The following is a 15,767-nucleotide window of genomic DNA, read 5'->3' as shown; positions in this document are numbered from 1 at the left end:
TGCATAGGATATATTCACTTTAATTCAACTTGTGAACTTGAACTTAACAAAATCTGCTCTTGAACTGAATGAAAAGGTATGTAAAGGATGGGAATTGTTAAAGCTGTGATCGTTTTCTGAATGATGTCTTTAGATTGTATATCAGAGTCTAGATAGCCATATGTCAAGGATGTTGTGGAAAAGTATCATTCCCTGGACAGTTAGATTATTTAAAGTTAGAACTTTAGAATATTAGATCTGAAGTGTGCATTTGAGATCATCTATTCTTTCGTTGCTATGTTGTTTAGAAACACTTTGGGCTACAAGCAACTAATAGTGGTTTAAACAAGAAAGGTGGTATTTTTCTCACATAACAAGAAGTCTAGGCAGATGCAGTAGATCTAGATGTCCTCAGTGTCTTTTTTCCCTTTCCACTCTGCCATCCTTAGTATGTTGGTTTATAGAAACAAGATAACTTCTGTACCTGTAGACAGCAAGTCAAAGTTAAAAGCAGAAAGAAGGGAGAGGAAAGAAGATGGGGTTGTGGCATTGACCCCATTTCATTTTACATACCATTTGCCATAGCTGTTTTAAAAGACCATCTCTAATTTAAGGGAAGGCTAGAAAATGAATATTTAGCTTTGTAGCCTTCATGGTAGAGGCAGGCCAGAAAGAAGGGGTTTAGCATTAACTGGGTTTTAGGTAAGTCAACTTGAAACATCTATCACAATTCCCAAATCTGGCTGTGCACCAGAATCCCTTGCACAGATTGTGATCTTGAAACCCAACTTACTGAGCTAGAATAGAATCTCCAGGGTAGTCTTGGCACGCAATTTGTGGGATCTTAGTTCCCTGACCAGGGATCGAACCCGGGCCCTCAGCAGTGAAAGTGCAGAGTCCTAACCACTGGACCACCAGCGAATTCCCTTGGAAATCTGTATTTCTGACTTGATCATGAGTGATGTCGGGTAGCAGATCCATATTCTACTGTAGTCCTTTTGTTTAACAAATGAGGAAAGCCTGTAGTCATTAATGTTAGAAACAGAGCTTGTCCTGAAGCTCAGTTTCTTCTGACTCTCAGTCTACCCTTCTCAGAACCAGGGCTTTCTGTCCCCTAGAAATTCTGTTTTCTTTCTTTCTTCTTTCAGCAGTCCTTTTACACATCAGCTTATCCTAAGGTCCCTCTGACTTAAGGATTTTGTGACTTTTGTGACAAAAAAAGAAGAAATTCAGCTAATTGCTGTCTTATTCTGAGATGGGACTGAATAGAACTAATTTATGCTGAGATGTAGGATCAGGGAAATGTAGGGCCACTTGGCTAAGGAATAGAATACCTGTGGGGGAGGGCCTATCGTTGAAGAAAATGTTGAATAAAGAGTAAGAACAATTACAAAATTAGCTTCTATTTGAATAAGTAGTAATTAAGCCGTTAGGCAGAGAGAAGGGGGTATACTTCCATTCTTTTAATTGTGATACTATACTGTGAAAGCCATAGTAAATATAATTTTAGAAGTTCATTTGTTAAGAAGTGGGTTTCTTTATTTTTTCCCTTTAGATTGGTAAATGACTTTTTAATTGTAGTTCAGAAGTTGACAAATTAAGTGTATCTCAGGTTAGTATGACCCATGCTCGTCACCATTTCAAAAGAAATAAAGAGATTACTTTTAAAACGTACTTTAAATATTACAGAAGTTCCTAAACTTTCTCAGCTGATGTTTCTCAATATTTTTTCCAGTGCCTCAAGCTACTTAGTATTAATAGTTCACAAGGTTTTTTGACAGATGTCACTGTGTTTCTCTTGAAAATTTAAAACATCCCTTGGAACTCTGTGAGTTTGTTGCGAGGGCAACTTGGGTGCCTAATTACAAGGTTTGGGAACCATGGGTATACTGATTTTAATGTTCTAGAAAGACAAGCAATTTAATTGGTTTGGACATTTTAAAATTATATTGTCATATTAAAATGGGAATCTTAGGTATTAATCATAGTTTTGTGTGAAAATCAATCTTTGAGTAATTGACAAGAATGATTGCATTTTTATTACCTGGTTATATTAGTTTCATTTTCAGGTAGTATAATAAAATTCTTAAGCAATTTGTGAAGGGTTAAGATCCAAAAGCATAAACCTGACTTAAGTGATTATCAAAAACACAGTGATTAATACATGCTGTTACTTTTAGGCAGTTGATGAGTTCATATTCAGAAACATAGAATAAAAGAGACATGTAAGTGTTCTCTCATTTGCCTATATTTTATTATTATTTTTTAATTCTATTTATTTGGCTGCGTTGGGTCTCCATTGCTGCACTCGGGCTTTCTCTAGTTGCAGCGAGCAGGGGCTACCCTTCGTTGTAGCGCGCGGGCTTCTCACTGCAGTGGCTTCTCTTGTTGCAGAGCATGGGCTCTAGGCACGCAGGCTTCAGCAGTTGCAGCACGCGGGCTCAGTAGTTGTGGTGCACGGGCTGTAGGGTACACGGGCTCAGTAGTTGTGGCTCGCGAGCTCTAGAGCGCAGCCTCAGTAGTTGTGGCGCATGGGCTTAGTTGCTCTGCGGCATGTGGGATCTTCCCGGACCAGGGCTCAAACCCGTGTCTGCTGCATTGGCAGGCGGATTCTTAACCACTGCACAGCCAGGGAAGTCCAGTTGCCTCTTTATTTTAGAAAAGCATGTTAGTACAATTCAGCACTAGAATTTCAGATTACTTTATTAAAAACATAGTGATGTATGTTTGGGGGGCTATGTTTAGTTGTTAACTTAGAGTGAAATTTTGGCTGGTGCTTAAAAGGTGTCATTATACCATTAAAATTTTTTAAACTGGCACTATAGGTAAATTTGTCAAGGTTCAGAAGCTCTTTCTTAGTTTGAGATGAAGTTGGCTGAGTAATACAACTTCAGTAAGGATCACATCTTGACAGCATATTGTAGAATAGTACTGAGTACAATTTTATTAAAAAACACTTAAAAATCTACTTATAAAAATAATAATAATAATAAACATTTATATAATCCTTATATAAAAATCCACAACATACATGACACTAAGGTATAACCACTGGTAAGTTAATATACATCTATCATCTCGGGGTGGTGATGTGTCTGAGGAAAAGCAAAATAGATCCCTATAGGAGGTGACTATCCGGATAAAGAAATACGAGTTAGAAGTAAGTTAGAAAACTACATTGGAGGTACAAATAGTACAGTTAAGAGATTATTTTCAGCTTTGGAAACTTGTGATGAGATTGCAGAGTTGTGAGATAGTAATAATTATGCTCCCTCACACTCGTACTCCTTCAGTTTTTCCAAAGCTACTCTTGAACCTTTTCATCTTTACTCAACTTTATACCTTCCACCTGTAAATTGTTCTATATTTACTCCTTCTTCAAGCTCAGAAGATGAGATGTCCATCTTTGTGACCACTTCCTTCAAAAGTTGGCTTTATCAGTTGTCCCTTTTCTGTATCTCAGTTTCCCATTTTCTCCTGGGCTATGGCATTGGAAAAGTAAGAGGAAAAGACTTGAAGGAAAAACATAAGCTTGGTCCTGTATGTAATCAGCAGCCATCAGAAATTTTTAAACAAGGGGGCGACGCTATCAGATCTGTGTTTCAGATCTTTCTTCTGTGAGCAATGTGGTAGGTGGACTGCAGGAGGAAGAACTTGGAGACAGGAAGACCAGCTAGGAAGGAATTACTACAATTATCTAGATGAAGGATGCTGACACAGGTTGAGATTTATTTATACAGAAGACAGATGGCAAGAGATGATTTCAAGAATTCATTGATAAGGTTTATGAAGGAAAAGGAATAATAAAAGTTGACTTAAATTTTCTAGTTTGAACAACTTGAATGGGTAATGGTGTTATTAGTTGAGAATTTGCTAAACCTTCCTAGTTTCAAAAGAGTTTATGTACAGTTACTAAGGAGCTACTAAAAACTAACAGGGGAACTACCTTAATGCCAATAAATAAATAAATAGATAAACAGACAAATGATTTATTTTTGAATTGTAGGTTCTGTCTCTAAGTATACCATGTTTCATCTGTCAAATTCTCTTTGTGAAAAGGGTAGTTTTGTTGTTGTTGTTTTTGGCTGGCAGTTTTCTGTGGTCCTTCATATTTGTGGAACTTGTCTCCATTTATTTGACAAATACTTGAAAGCCAGCTATGTGACAGGTGTTTATTTTAGTGCTGGGAGATAAAATAGCAAGTAAAAAAACTTGATCCTTATCTTCATGAAGTTTGTAATCTTCTTGGGGAGGCAAACATTATCCAAATAAACACAAATAAATGTAAAATTGCTATTATTATTTAAGTATCATGAAGCAGAGATGTATAGTGCTTGGTGAGAGTACCCTAGGTATAGCGTACTCAGGAAGTTTTCCCTGATCTCTGATATGTGAGCTGCAATCTGAAGAATGAATTCTCCATGTATAAAATAAATTACAGATGAAATAAATATTTAAATGCAAAAAGGCAAAACTTTAAAACTTTTGAGAGAAAATACGGAAGAACCTTGGAGTTGGGAAAGATTTCTTAAGGACACCACACACAGTGCTAGCTAGCCATAAAGAATAAGCATGATAAGGTTTACTATCATCTAATTAAGAACTTTGTTTCATTGAAAGGCAACATAAAGAGAACAAAAAGACAAGCCATGAAACGGGAGAAAAAAATATTTTATAGTATTTTATCCAGAATATACAAATAACACATAAGATCAGTAAGGAAAAGACCAGCAACCCAAGAAAAAAATACATGAACAGGCATTTCACAGATGAAAGGAAAACATACTCGGTCTCATTAATAATCAGGGAAAAGCAACTTAAAACTAGAACGGGATATCTACTTATACCTAGCAGCAGGATGGTAAAACTTTGAAAGACCGACTATACCAAGGCATGGCAAGGATGTGGAATAACAGGAAACTCTTAGACAGTGTTAGGAGAAGGACCTATTGGTTCTGCATTTTAGGGAAATTTGGCATAAGTGGGATTGAAGGTAACCACACCCTGAAACACAGCTCTCCCACTTCTGTGTACTCTAGAGAAGTCCTTCTCATACTTTGTGAGTATGAATCACCTGGGGCCTTGTTAAAATGGAGGTTCTGATTCACCAGGTCTAGTAGTGCCTGGCCTAAGGATTTTATCAAGTTTCTGTATCAAGTGTTGCTAGCCCATAGAGTACGCTTTGAATAAGAGGGCCCTACGGCACCACTTCCTGTTTTAAATGTGTAGTACTTGTAGAAAATAACATTTTCCGGGGAGGGATTCTGAGCTAAAGGGTCTAGTCTGTTCCCCAGGCCAAGGGACTCACTTCCCACAGGGCCCCAGGGCTGAGGGGATCCTCGTCCCTTGCTGTACAGCTACATACCCACTTTTGAGCTGTGGCACACACGTTGAGGAGCTCCACCCCCAGAGAAACTAGCACATGTGTACCAGGGACATGTTCATGAATATTCCTGTAGTACTGTATGTGAAAACATAAAATTAGAACCCAAAAGTCCATTTATGATAGAATGGATATCAGTATATCCTTCCAGTGGGCTACTGACCAGCAGTGAAAGTGATGAAATAGAGCTATACTCATTAACACAAATGAATCCCAGAAATGTAACAGGATTCATGGAAGAATATATGCAGTATGCTATTGTTATAAAGTTAAAAAAACAAGCAAAAATAATGTTTAGGGATACTTATTTGTGTGGTAAACTAATAACAAAAGCAAGAGAATAAGGAACACAGTTCAGAAGGGAGGCAAGGGAATACCTTCCGTGAGGAGTACACCAAGAGCTTCAATAGTATTGGAAATGTTTTATTTTCACAGTTGGATGCTGAGTTCATGGGTGTTTCTTTATTAAGATTTTATAAATACATACACATATACGTATCACCTTTTATTTGTATCAATTATTTTATTAAAGAAAAAAATTTATTACATCTAAGGGGGAGCAAGTGTATTCCCCTTTAATGGGAGAGAGCATGGCAAGTTCAAGGGACTGAAAGACCAGTGAAGCTAGAGGAGAACCATGGGCCAGGAGGAGGCTGGGAACTCAGGATCATTCAGGGCCTCGTTGACCATGTTAAGAAGTGTTCAGGGTAAGATGTTTTGTCTTCACCCTCAACCACTGGCAGACTATTGAAGGACTGTAAGGAGGGTGATGCCGTGTATCAGGCTGGAGACTGGAGAACAGCCGTGTTCAAACCTGAACTACTTATCTTAGACTTTGTGCTTGGAATTGTTTTTGAAAAATTACTTGTGGGAATAATTTGAGGCCTAGGGTGATGGAATTGTTCTCCAGAGAGGATTTATATTTCCTTCTGCCAGTTTCCTCCAGGTACTACCAGCCTGTGATCACATCCATCCAAGTCCAAGTGTCTAGATGTACGGGACTGTGCATATGTTCTGAATCAAAGCTGCTGGCTTTTGTAAGGCTTAGCTTCCTGGTTTATCCTTAGCCCGAGGTTATAACCCTTCAGATACTATCCTAAAAGTGGAGGTATGGGGTGCTGAATCAGGTGCCCCATCTTGGGTGTGCTGTAGGAGATGTCTTGCTTCCCATGCTCTGCAAGACTACAGAAAACAACAGATCAGGTTTTCAACAGATAACCACAGGATGAAAGCAGCTCTGAGTGTTAGGCTTATTTCTCTGAGTTTTCAATTTCTTACAGATTTTCACCCAGAGATTCATTAATATCATGTTAGATCTTTGATTATTTTAAGAAGATCTTTTTAAGTATAGTTTTTAAAGTTACCTTTAGTAGAAGGTTTGATCCTAATTACCTAGATCATCATTACCAGAGGCAGAAATATCTTCTATATTTTTAGACAGTGTCTTTCAGTTTCTTATTATGAGCAAAGGTAAAGTTAATATATTTACTGTCTTCCACACCCCTTTCCTTTTTTATATCACTCAATTTTAGATGATTATATCTTAATTTTTACTTTGTACTGTTAAATATATTAATCGCTCTGTTACTTTAGCATTTTTAATGATTTTACCAGTTATCTAATGCTGGTTTAAAACAAAAATTATTTATTATTTTTCATAGTTCTGTGGGTTGTTTGGACAGTTCCTCTGCCCGTTTTCTTGGACTCATGTGACTTCATTTAGCCGGAGAGTTGGCTGGGCTGGAGGATCGTAGACTTCACTCATATGTCTAGCAGTTGGTGCGCACCGTTCAGTGGGGGCACCTAGGTTTTTCTCCACATGATTAGATTAGCTTCCTTATGTCAGAGGTCCCCAACCCCCCTGGCTGCCTACTGGTACTGGTCCGCGGCCTGTTAGGAACCGGGCCACACAGCAGGAGGAGAGTGGCAGGCAAGCGACCGAAGCTTCATCTGCGGCTCCCCACCACTCCCCATTGCTTGCATTACCACCTGAACCATTCCCCCGTCACCCAAGGCCTTGGAAGAATTGTCTTCCACGAAACTGGCCCCTGGTGCCAAAAGGTTGGGGACCGTTGCCTTACGTGATGGTCTCAGGGCAGCATTTCAAGAGCAGAAAGGCATAAGCCGTAGTACCTCTTGAGACTTGAGGTCTTGGACTTGTACACCATTACTTCTGCCACGTTCTGTTGATTAAAGCTAGTCGAAAGTTTAGCCTCAATTCAGGGAGTGGGAAAATAGATTCCACTTCTCAGTGAGAGGAACTGCAAAATATTGTGACTGTGTTTTCGGTCTCACAATGATGTTTGTCCTTCCTAAAAATGATGTGGCAATTAACGTATTTAGACTACCTTCCACCTTCTTTCTCCATTCTCATATTTATATCATTTGTACACTATTGGGAAATGTATCACATTTTGTTCTGTCACTATATTCTTGCATTTGTTTCGGTCTTAGACCTAACTTTGTTCATATATATATATATATGAACATGTCATACATATATACACATATGTACATGTCTGTATGTGTATGTATACTATTGTGTAAGTTTAAGATGTGCAACATGATGATTTGATATACATATTTATTGCAAAATGATGACCACAGTAAGGTTAGTTAATACATCCATCATCTCTCATAATTACCATTTTCGTGTATATGGTGAGAATATTTAATATCTACTGTCTGAACAGCTTCCAAGTATATGATAACAGTATTGTTAACTGTAGTCACCGTGCTATACATTAGAGCTCCAGAACCTACTCATCTTGTAACTGAGAGTTTGTACTCTTTGACCAGTATCTCCCTATTTCCCCTGCTTCCCTGCTTCTGGCAACCAAAACTTTCTATTTCTGTGAGTTCGGCTTTTTTAGATTCCATATGTAAATTACACCATGCATTATTTGTCTTTGTCTGATTTGTCTCAATTAGCGTAATAACCTGAAAGTCCCTTCACGTTGTCACATGGCAGGATTTCCTTCTTTTTTATGGCTAAATGATATTCCATTGTGTGTGTGTGTTTTCTTTATTTCCACATTTTCTTTATCCATTCATCCATTGTATATATGTCTGTATATATACACATACACACATGCATGTATTGATATATGCATACACATACATACATACATGTATATATAAATATATACACCACATTTTTAAAGTCCATTCATCCATCAGTGGACACTTATGTTGTCATCATAGGTTTTTCAGTTATCTCTTGGTTGGCTGAAGATGATCCTGTAGGTCAGGCAGTTTGAGCTATCAAAAAGGCCAACTATGAATCACATGTACTTTATTCCAGAGGTCCAACCTAATGTTACTGTCAGGCCCTTACTTAGTTACCTGTGAGATATGGGAACTGATTAGAAACAGCAAATGAAAAGTGGCAGTTTACAATACAAAATGGGATCTGAGCTAATAGAAACATCTATATAATTCATGAGTCACATTACTGCAGAAGCAAATAACCTCTGTTCATCTTCTATCTAAGGTACCATTGCACAGTACAATAATTAGTATTAATAATAGTGATCATTAGTTAGTAAAGAAAAGCTGTTTGGGGTTCATTTTGTTTAAGAAGGTATGGAAGCTTGTGAAATGTTTTAGGAAAATTGCCATTAAAGACTTCTAAAAACATTTAGTGAATAAGTTGTTAGTTTTTTTGAAAATCATTTCTTTGGACCCATTATTTTCTAGATATAGATATAGTAGATAAATGGGATGCTGAAGTTTCTTACAAGAACTTCAGATTAACTGTGTTTTGTTAGTATTTTAATATATTTCAAGCTTACTGCTGTGGATGAAATAGTTTCTTGTCTTCAGTTGCAGATACTTTGTCCTGTTCTGTAATGCAAAATGTTCAGCCTCCCAAGTCCAGCCCAGTAGTATCCGCTGTTTTGTCAGGAGCCTCGTCAACAAGAACGCCTCCTGCTGCAAGTCGCCCAGTTGAGCCTTTGGCCTCAGTTGCACGGCCGTCAGAGCTATTACAGCAGAAAGGTATTTGAAAAATTTGTTATACTGTATATATTGCACATATAATACGCACACAGTAATTCAAATAGCTGAATTTAAAAAGTCAAACTGATTAAGCATAATTTATGGAAAATATGAGAAGAAGTAATTTATAATCTCAATTCAAACACTATTTTTTAATATATTCCAGTCTGTTTATGATTTTATATAATTATGTTATAGAATTTTGTTAAATCTGTTATATATTTTATATCATTGCAATCATATTTACATACCATTTTGTATTTTGCTTTTACATTTATTAAATTATGCAGTTCTTCATATATCTCTGCACAGTTTTATAGTCATGGCTAATTCATTATGTCATTGTATTATAATTTACTACTCCATCCCTCCATTATGGGCCATTTAGTTTCTATTTTTTAAAGGTTATTATAGTTTCTTTTGGGATGAAACACCCAAGATTTCCTTGTTTTGTGAATTTCCATATCCTATTTGATGATTTCTTTGCTTGTCATTATTATTAATGGAAAGTAACTTTTGACCCAATTTTGAGAATGAGAGGATGAAAATGAAATTGTAAGCCACACTCTTGCATCATTGACAAACAATATGGTTTATTTGTTTGCTTGTTTAATATTCTCTGTGTGTTAAATAAGTGACAGGTGACTAAAATGTGTTGTTTTGACCATTTCCCCACATTGCCTTTTCTTTTGGTTGTATTCTTGATTGTTCTGTCTGGCTAAAATTCCAAATCTATTGATGTTTCAGGTTAATATACTGTATTTTTCATATATGAGAGATAATTGTTTTTAGGAAAATGTGGTTTGTATTTCCAGCACAATCATTAGTAATATTTTAGGGACTATATTCACTATGTAGTGACGGCCCCTCACCTTGAGTATGAAGAACTCTCTTATGTTCTGAGACTTGGAAAAAGCAACATAAATCCTTAGACTGATCTCACTGCTTATATCTGCTGAGTGTTCCTGTGGTCAACAGGCTTTTCTATCCTTTGATCAGATTATACATTATAGATTTCCTTATTTGTTTTTTTTTTTAGGAAAACCAACTGCAGCACCAGAGAGTGTCCACTGATTCCCAACAAGCCAGTGGGTGTATTAGGAATAGAATCTAGTTATTATAAGCATTTACTTTCAAAGTGAGGGGCTGGTAGGAAAGTTGTACCTATCATGAGTAGCAGAAACTTAGGGGTACATAGGAGCCCTAACTGAATGAGTGATGTCTTTCCTCTACATTGATGATTACCTTCCAGATGTTAAGATATATATGCTGCTTGTTTTGGCCCTTTACATTGCCCCCGCTAATTTATTTTTTCCTATTATATTTTTCTTTTGACCATTTTAGTTTAAATACCATCCTATCATCTTACTGTATCATTTTGTAAACCACTTTCCCACTAAATAATTATTATTATGTTTCCTTTTTCTTACTAATAAGATAGATTTGAAAAGAGAAGGAACTATCGTTTATCGAGCAGTTACAATGTGCCAGATACTTCATATTTATTATCTCATTTAATCCCCTTACCAATTCTACTAGGTAGACATTATCTTGGTTTTACAGGTGAGAAAAGTGACATTCACAAAGATTAGGTAACTTGCCCAAGATTATAAATTAGTAAATAGCAGAGTAAAAGATTTTTCTTTCTTCTTTTGGCCACACCACACAGCATGTGGGATCTTAGTTCCCCGCCCAGGGATTGAACACGTGCCCCCTGCAGTGGAAGCACAGCATCTTAACCACTGGACTGCAGGGGAAGCCACCAGAGTGAAAGATTTTCAACTCAAACCTTTCTATTTTGTGCTCTTTCTATAAATGAGGCTGAATTATTGTTTTTGTTGGCTGTTAAACTCTTGATTTACCTAAGGTAAACTCCTTGAATAAGTAACAGGAAAGATAATGCTGGAGACCTTTGAATTGCAGCTTTTATTGTTCCTTTTTCTGAAGTAGGAGATTGGTCACTTAGTGGTCTCATTGCCTTTGGGTAGATCTGGATACACACAGAGATGCATATGAGTTATGGCCCCATGTACGTTGTGCAAACTGTAGTTTACAGGACTGACGCCCCTTGTGTGCAGGGTACAGCTGTGTAGGGCATGCTGTGGGTCTGATAAGACTACGAAAGTATTGATACATAAAAGAGGTTAGTCTTTTTCTCCTGTGTATGAAGAGTGTTGCCTGCCATAAAGCAAAGAATGTTGAGCCACCAAGCCACTACAAAGCTGCCGCCAGCAGTGAGCCCTGAGGGAACTCAGGATGGAGACAAACTGCCAAGCCCTGAGCCACTGCAGCCAACCCCGCAGCAGTGCACCCAAGGGGACTCAGGATAGGAAAGAACAGAACACCACCCTAGAGAGCTATGGTACCTATGAAAGGAATCATTTCAGTGATCCCAGGCTCTTGCAGCTTCCCATACACAGAAGAGTGCTAAGTTCACTGGCTTGAGAACCTGGTTTTCTTTAATTAATGGTCATCTTTTGATGTTCCGACTCCCTGGTCTTTTTTGCAAAACCTCTGTATGTCCCGGCTCCTCCCTTACCTCTTCGGAGCCATTCCTCAGAGCTGCCTAAGAGGCTGTCTTCCAGGCTTGAAGTCCTCAGAAAGTCCACCAAATAACACAGTTCTCAACTTTTAGGTTGTGCTTTTTTTTCAGTTGACATTCCCAGCTTCAAAGACACCCTTTCTGAGCTATTCTCTCAGCATTTTTTACTGGTTTTTACAGGAGAGGCTTCAAATTTTTGCTTGCATATCTATCTCCTAAAAATTTTTCGAAAAAACTGTAACTACTTGAACATTTTTAGATTGACATCTAAAATTTTTCACCAAAAGTTTAAATACTTGCAGTTATATAATTTTCAACATACTGCGTATGTTGACTTTTAAAAAAAGATGTTATGTTTTTCTGTGTATCCACTGGAATGAAGCCTGTCATCCTTTAAAAGATAGTGAAGGGACTTCCCTGGCAGTCCAGTGGTTAAGATTCTGTGCTTCCAGTGCAGAGGCTGCAGGTTTGATCTCTGGTCGGGGAACTAAGATCCCACATGCCGTGTAGTGAGGCCAAAAGATTAAAAAAAGAAAAAAAAGAAAGAAAGAAAGTGAAATTAGCCCTTCTTTAACATTTAGAAAGTTTACATTTTTCCTTTTTCTTCTTAACATCCCTTGAATGTTTCCCTTGAATGTAGTAACAATATAATATATTCTTAAACTAGAAACTCTTTTATCACTCTATCATGCTTTTCTGCTACAATAACGTTATATATAATTGAAATTTAAAAATATTGTCTATAACCATAAGTGTCTAAACATTAACATTTTTTCTTCTGGATTATTCTATCAATACAATTATTGTTAGTATCTAGTGGGTCAAAACAACATAAACATCGTGAATTTTGGTATTTTTTTAATGGAAAGTACATTTTTATTGGAAATACATCTTTCATTGAGATAAATGGCTTTCCCTCCGTCCCACCATAGCTTTCTGTACATGAATTGCATGATTCATTATTAGAATAATAAACTTTAGAAAAACTTCATTCATAGTTTTTATTTGCATATATATGATTACTGAGAAACTTTGTTCATGTAAAGTAGATAGGAATGGTATTGGAAGGGTTTTATTAAAGCAGTATTGTTCTATAAAGTTTTTTAACCTTCTGAGTTACATGTGAGAAATTTTTATTGTTGTTGGTTGAATTTTATTTTCCAGATTGTAGATAGTTGGTAGCATTATTATTTCATGTAGCAGTTTACAATTTTAAAATACCTTTAAGTTTTATTATCTCACTTGATCATCATGTGAAGCAGACATATCATATTACACCTTTATTTTATAGATGAGGAAACTGAGGTTTAGAGAGGTTAGGTGTTTTGCCCAAAGACATAGAAGTTCCCAAAAGGGATACCAAGACCCAGTGCAGATCTTCTGCTTCCAAACCCAGTGTTTGTTTTACTGAGTTAGCAATTATTCAAAATATTATGAATTTTATTATATCATTGCCAGTAAAATATCACATACTTTAATGTATTTTTATCAAAAACTTCAAGCTGTGATGTAAGTCATTTATCTCACAGATGGCATCTCCATATAACCTAATTGGCAAAGGCAGTCCTCATCTTCAAACCAGTGACACAAATTTTATTCTTTGTCAAAAAGCCTGATTTAATTTTTTAATTCAGAGAAACGTGTTCCTAAAGTTTCAAGGTGTATCATAAATTCCGCTGAGAAGTAAATTGCATCCTACATCTCCTAAGCCAAATTAGTAAGAGCATCAAATTTAAATGTCAGAGATTATTCTTCTTTATAGTATAGGTTATAAAAACTAGGCAGTGAGTCAGTATGCTGCTTCTCATTGCCAAATTTGAAATAAAGCATTGTAATATGTACCTAATATTAGGCTATTTGGGAAGCAAGGATTATATTAAAAAGCATTGTATTCCTGTGGTAAATATATGCATAGTGTGTATCAAACTCTGTTATTTGGCTTTTTTTAGTATTTAAATAGGAATCAAGCATAAAAATTAGAAATAACTCTTAATTTCATCATATATCATAATAAAAATGTTCCCACGTATTTTATTATATACATATATATATATATACACACATATATATATATATATATATATATACTACTAAGTACTAATAGGTTTACCTGCTAGTAAAGTTTTGTTTTGTTTTGTTTTTGGTTAAAAGGAGGTAGAAAGCATTAAGTACTATATAAAGTATAAGGGGATATGAAATGATTATAACCATTATAAATATTTTATGATAAAATAGGTTGTAAAGTACTTTATTGAACATCTCATAGCTTCTGAAAAAAACATGTAGAATTTTTACCTATGAGTTTTATCCAGTGTCTCTTGAAAAAGACTGGTAGGCCTAGAAATGTTCTACTTATTTTTAAAAGAACTAGTATTACTAAGAATATTATTCAGGTTGGTAGAAGGTTCTTTTTCTAACTAATGACTTGTCCTAGGGATAAATGTTAAGAATAGTTGAAAATAATTGTTTTTAATTAAATATATACAAAAACATGTTTTTAAAGTTCAATAGTAATAGTAGTGGGCTTCTCTGGTGGCGCAGTGGTTGAGAGTCCGCCTGCCGATGCAGGGGACGCCGGTTCGTGCCCCGGTCCGGGAAGATCCCACATGCCGCAAAGTGGCTGGGCCCCATGAGCCATGGCCGCTGAGCCTGCGCGTCCGGAGCCTGTGCACCGCAACAGGAGAGGCCACAACAGTGAGAGGCCCGCGTACCGCAAAAAATAAATAAATAAATAAAAGTAATAGTCGTGAATACTTGTATAGTATTTACTATATTTCAGGCACCATTCTAATAAGATTTAAAATATATTAATTCATTTAATCCTCCCAGCAGCTGTTTGAGGTAGTTATTACCCCACCTTACAGATGATATAAATGAAGAACAGAGAGGTTAGTAATTTTGCCCAAGGACACACAGCTAGTAAGTGGTATTACATGGAATAGAACCCAGAGACCCCATCTTTATCCATAATGTCCTGCTGCTTGTCTGTTCAGTATTTCTTATTGTTTTTGCTTTGTTCTCATGTGACTCTTTCAAAAGCAATGGATTCTTTGGCAGTAGTGGTTGGGGCCTTCACACATGCAGAATCATTAAATAAATTTATCATTACTGCCGCCACCCTACTTTTCACTATTTCTGAATTAATAAAGCCAACCCTATTTCTAATATGTTTCATTTTTAACTGCAGCATGTATGGCAAGGTAAAAGATAGTCTGTAGATCTAGGGTGCCTTGATCAATCATTTAAAGAAGAAGGAAGCTTTCCTAGTAAGATTTAGGATAAGTTAAGGTAATGTGTTTCCTTTGTAAAGTGAGAAAAAGTCTGTTCTTAACACAGGTACTTTCTTAGGTGGATAAGATGTAGGAAAGAGAGTACTGTGGAGAGTGATTCCCTTAAAAGCCTTCTTTCGTGGGAACCCTTGCAAAGTCTTCTAGTGTGTGTACCTAGTTAGAAGACCAGATTAGGAAAGGTAACAGTTTCTCAGAAGTCTGAACTCTTGAATTTAAAAAAGCTAACCTCCACAAGGGGTTTGTTTTCTCTTAAGACTAGTTTTATTTATTCCCAGTGGAACAGTAAAGATGCCTTTTATTAAGCAACTCCAACTCTCCTGGAGAAATTGGCCTGAAGGTACTTTAATGATAGGTAGTTTAAACAGAATGTCTTTTGAAAAATATTGGGGCCGTGTCAGTAACAGGCTCTTCATCATGTCATTCAGTCTGTGAAATAGCGTCCCGCCTCTTGGTTTTCTAGATCCATACCTTGGAAGCTCTGCTTAAGACAGAATGAATTGAGAGTGTGGCATTCCTTCCTTGTTTGGTGGTGATGGCTGGGGTGGGAGGTACCCCAGGACATTTCGACATGTGC

General features: G+C 36.7%; 1 protein-coding gene across 4 annotated transcripts in view; it reads left to right on the top strand.

The window, feature by feature from the left end:
• SEC24B (SEC24 homolog B, COPII coat complex component) overlaps window positions 1-15,767 on the top strand; it is a 94,836-nt gene that overhangs the window by 23,488 nt on the left and 55,581 nt on the right. For all 4 annotated transcript variants that reach the window (XM_079920801.1, XM_079920800.1, XM_079920799.1 and 1 more), the window contains exon 3: window positions 9,188-9,361. In XM_079920801.1, coding sequence (XP_079776927.1) covers window positions 9,188-9,361 — 174 coding nt within the window. The remainder of the gene's footprint in view (window positions 1-9,187; window positions 9,362-15,767) is intronic.

The sequence above is a fragment of the Stenella coeruleoalba genome (genome assembly GCF_951394435.1).
Source record: "Stenella coeruleoalba genome assembly, chromosome: 4".
NCBI classification, from domain to species: Eukaryota; Metazoa; Chordata; class Mammalia; order Artiodactyla; family Delphinidae; genus Stenella; species Stenella coeruleoalba.
This window is presented reverse-complemented; position numbering and strand designations above follow the sequence as displayed.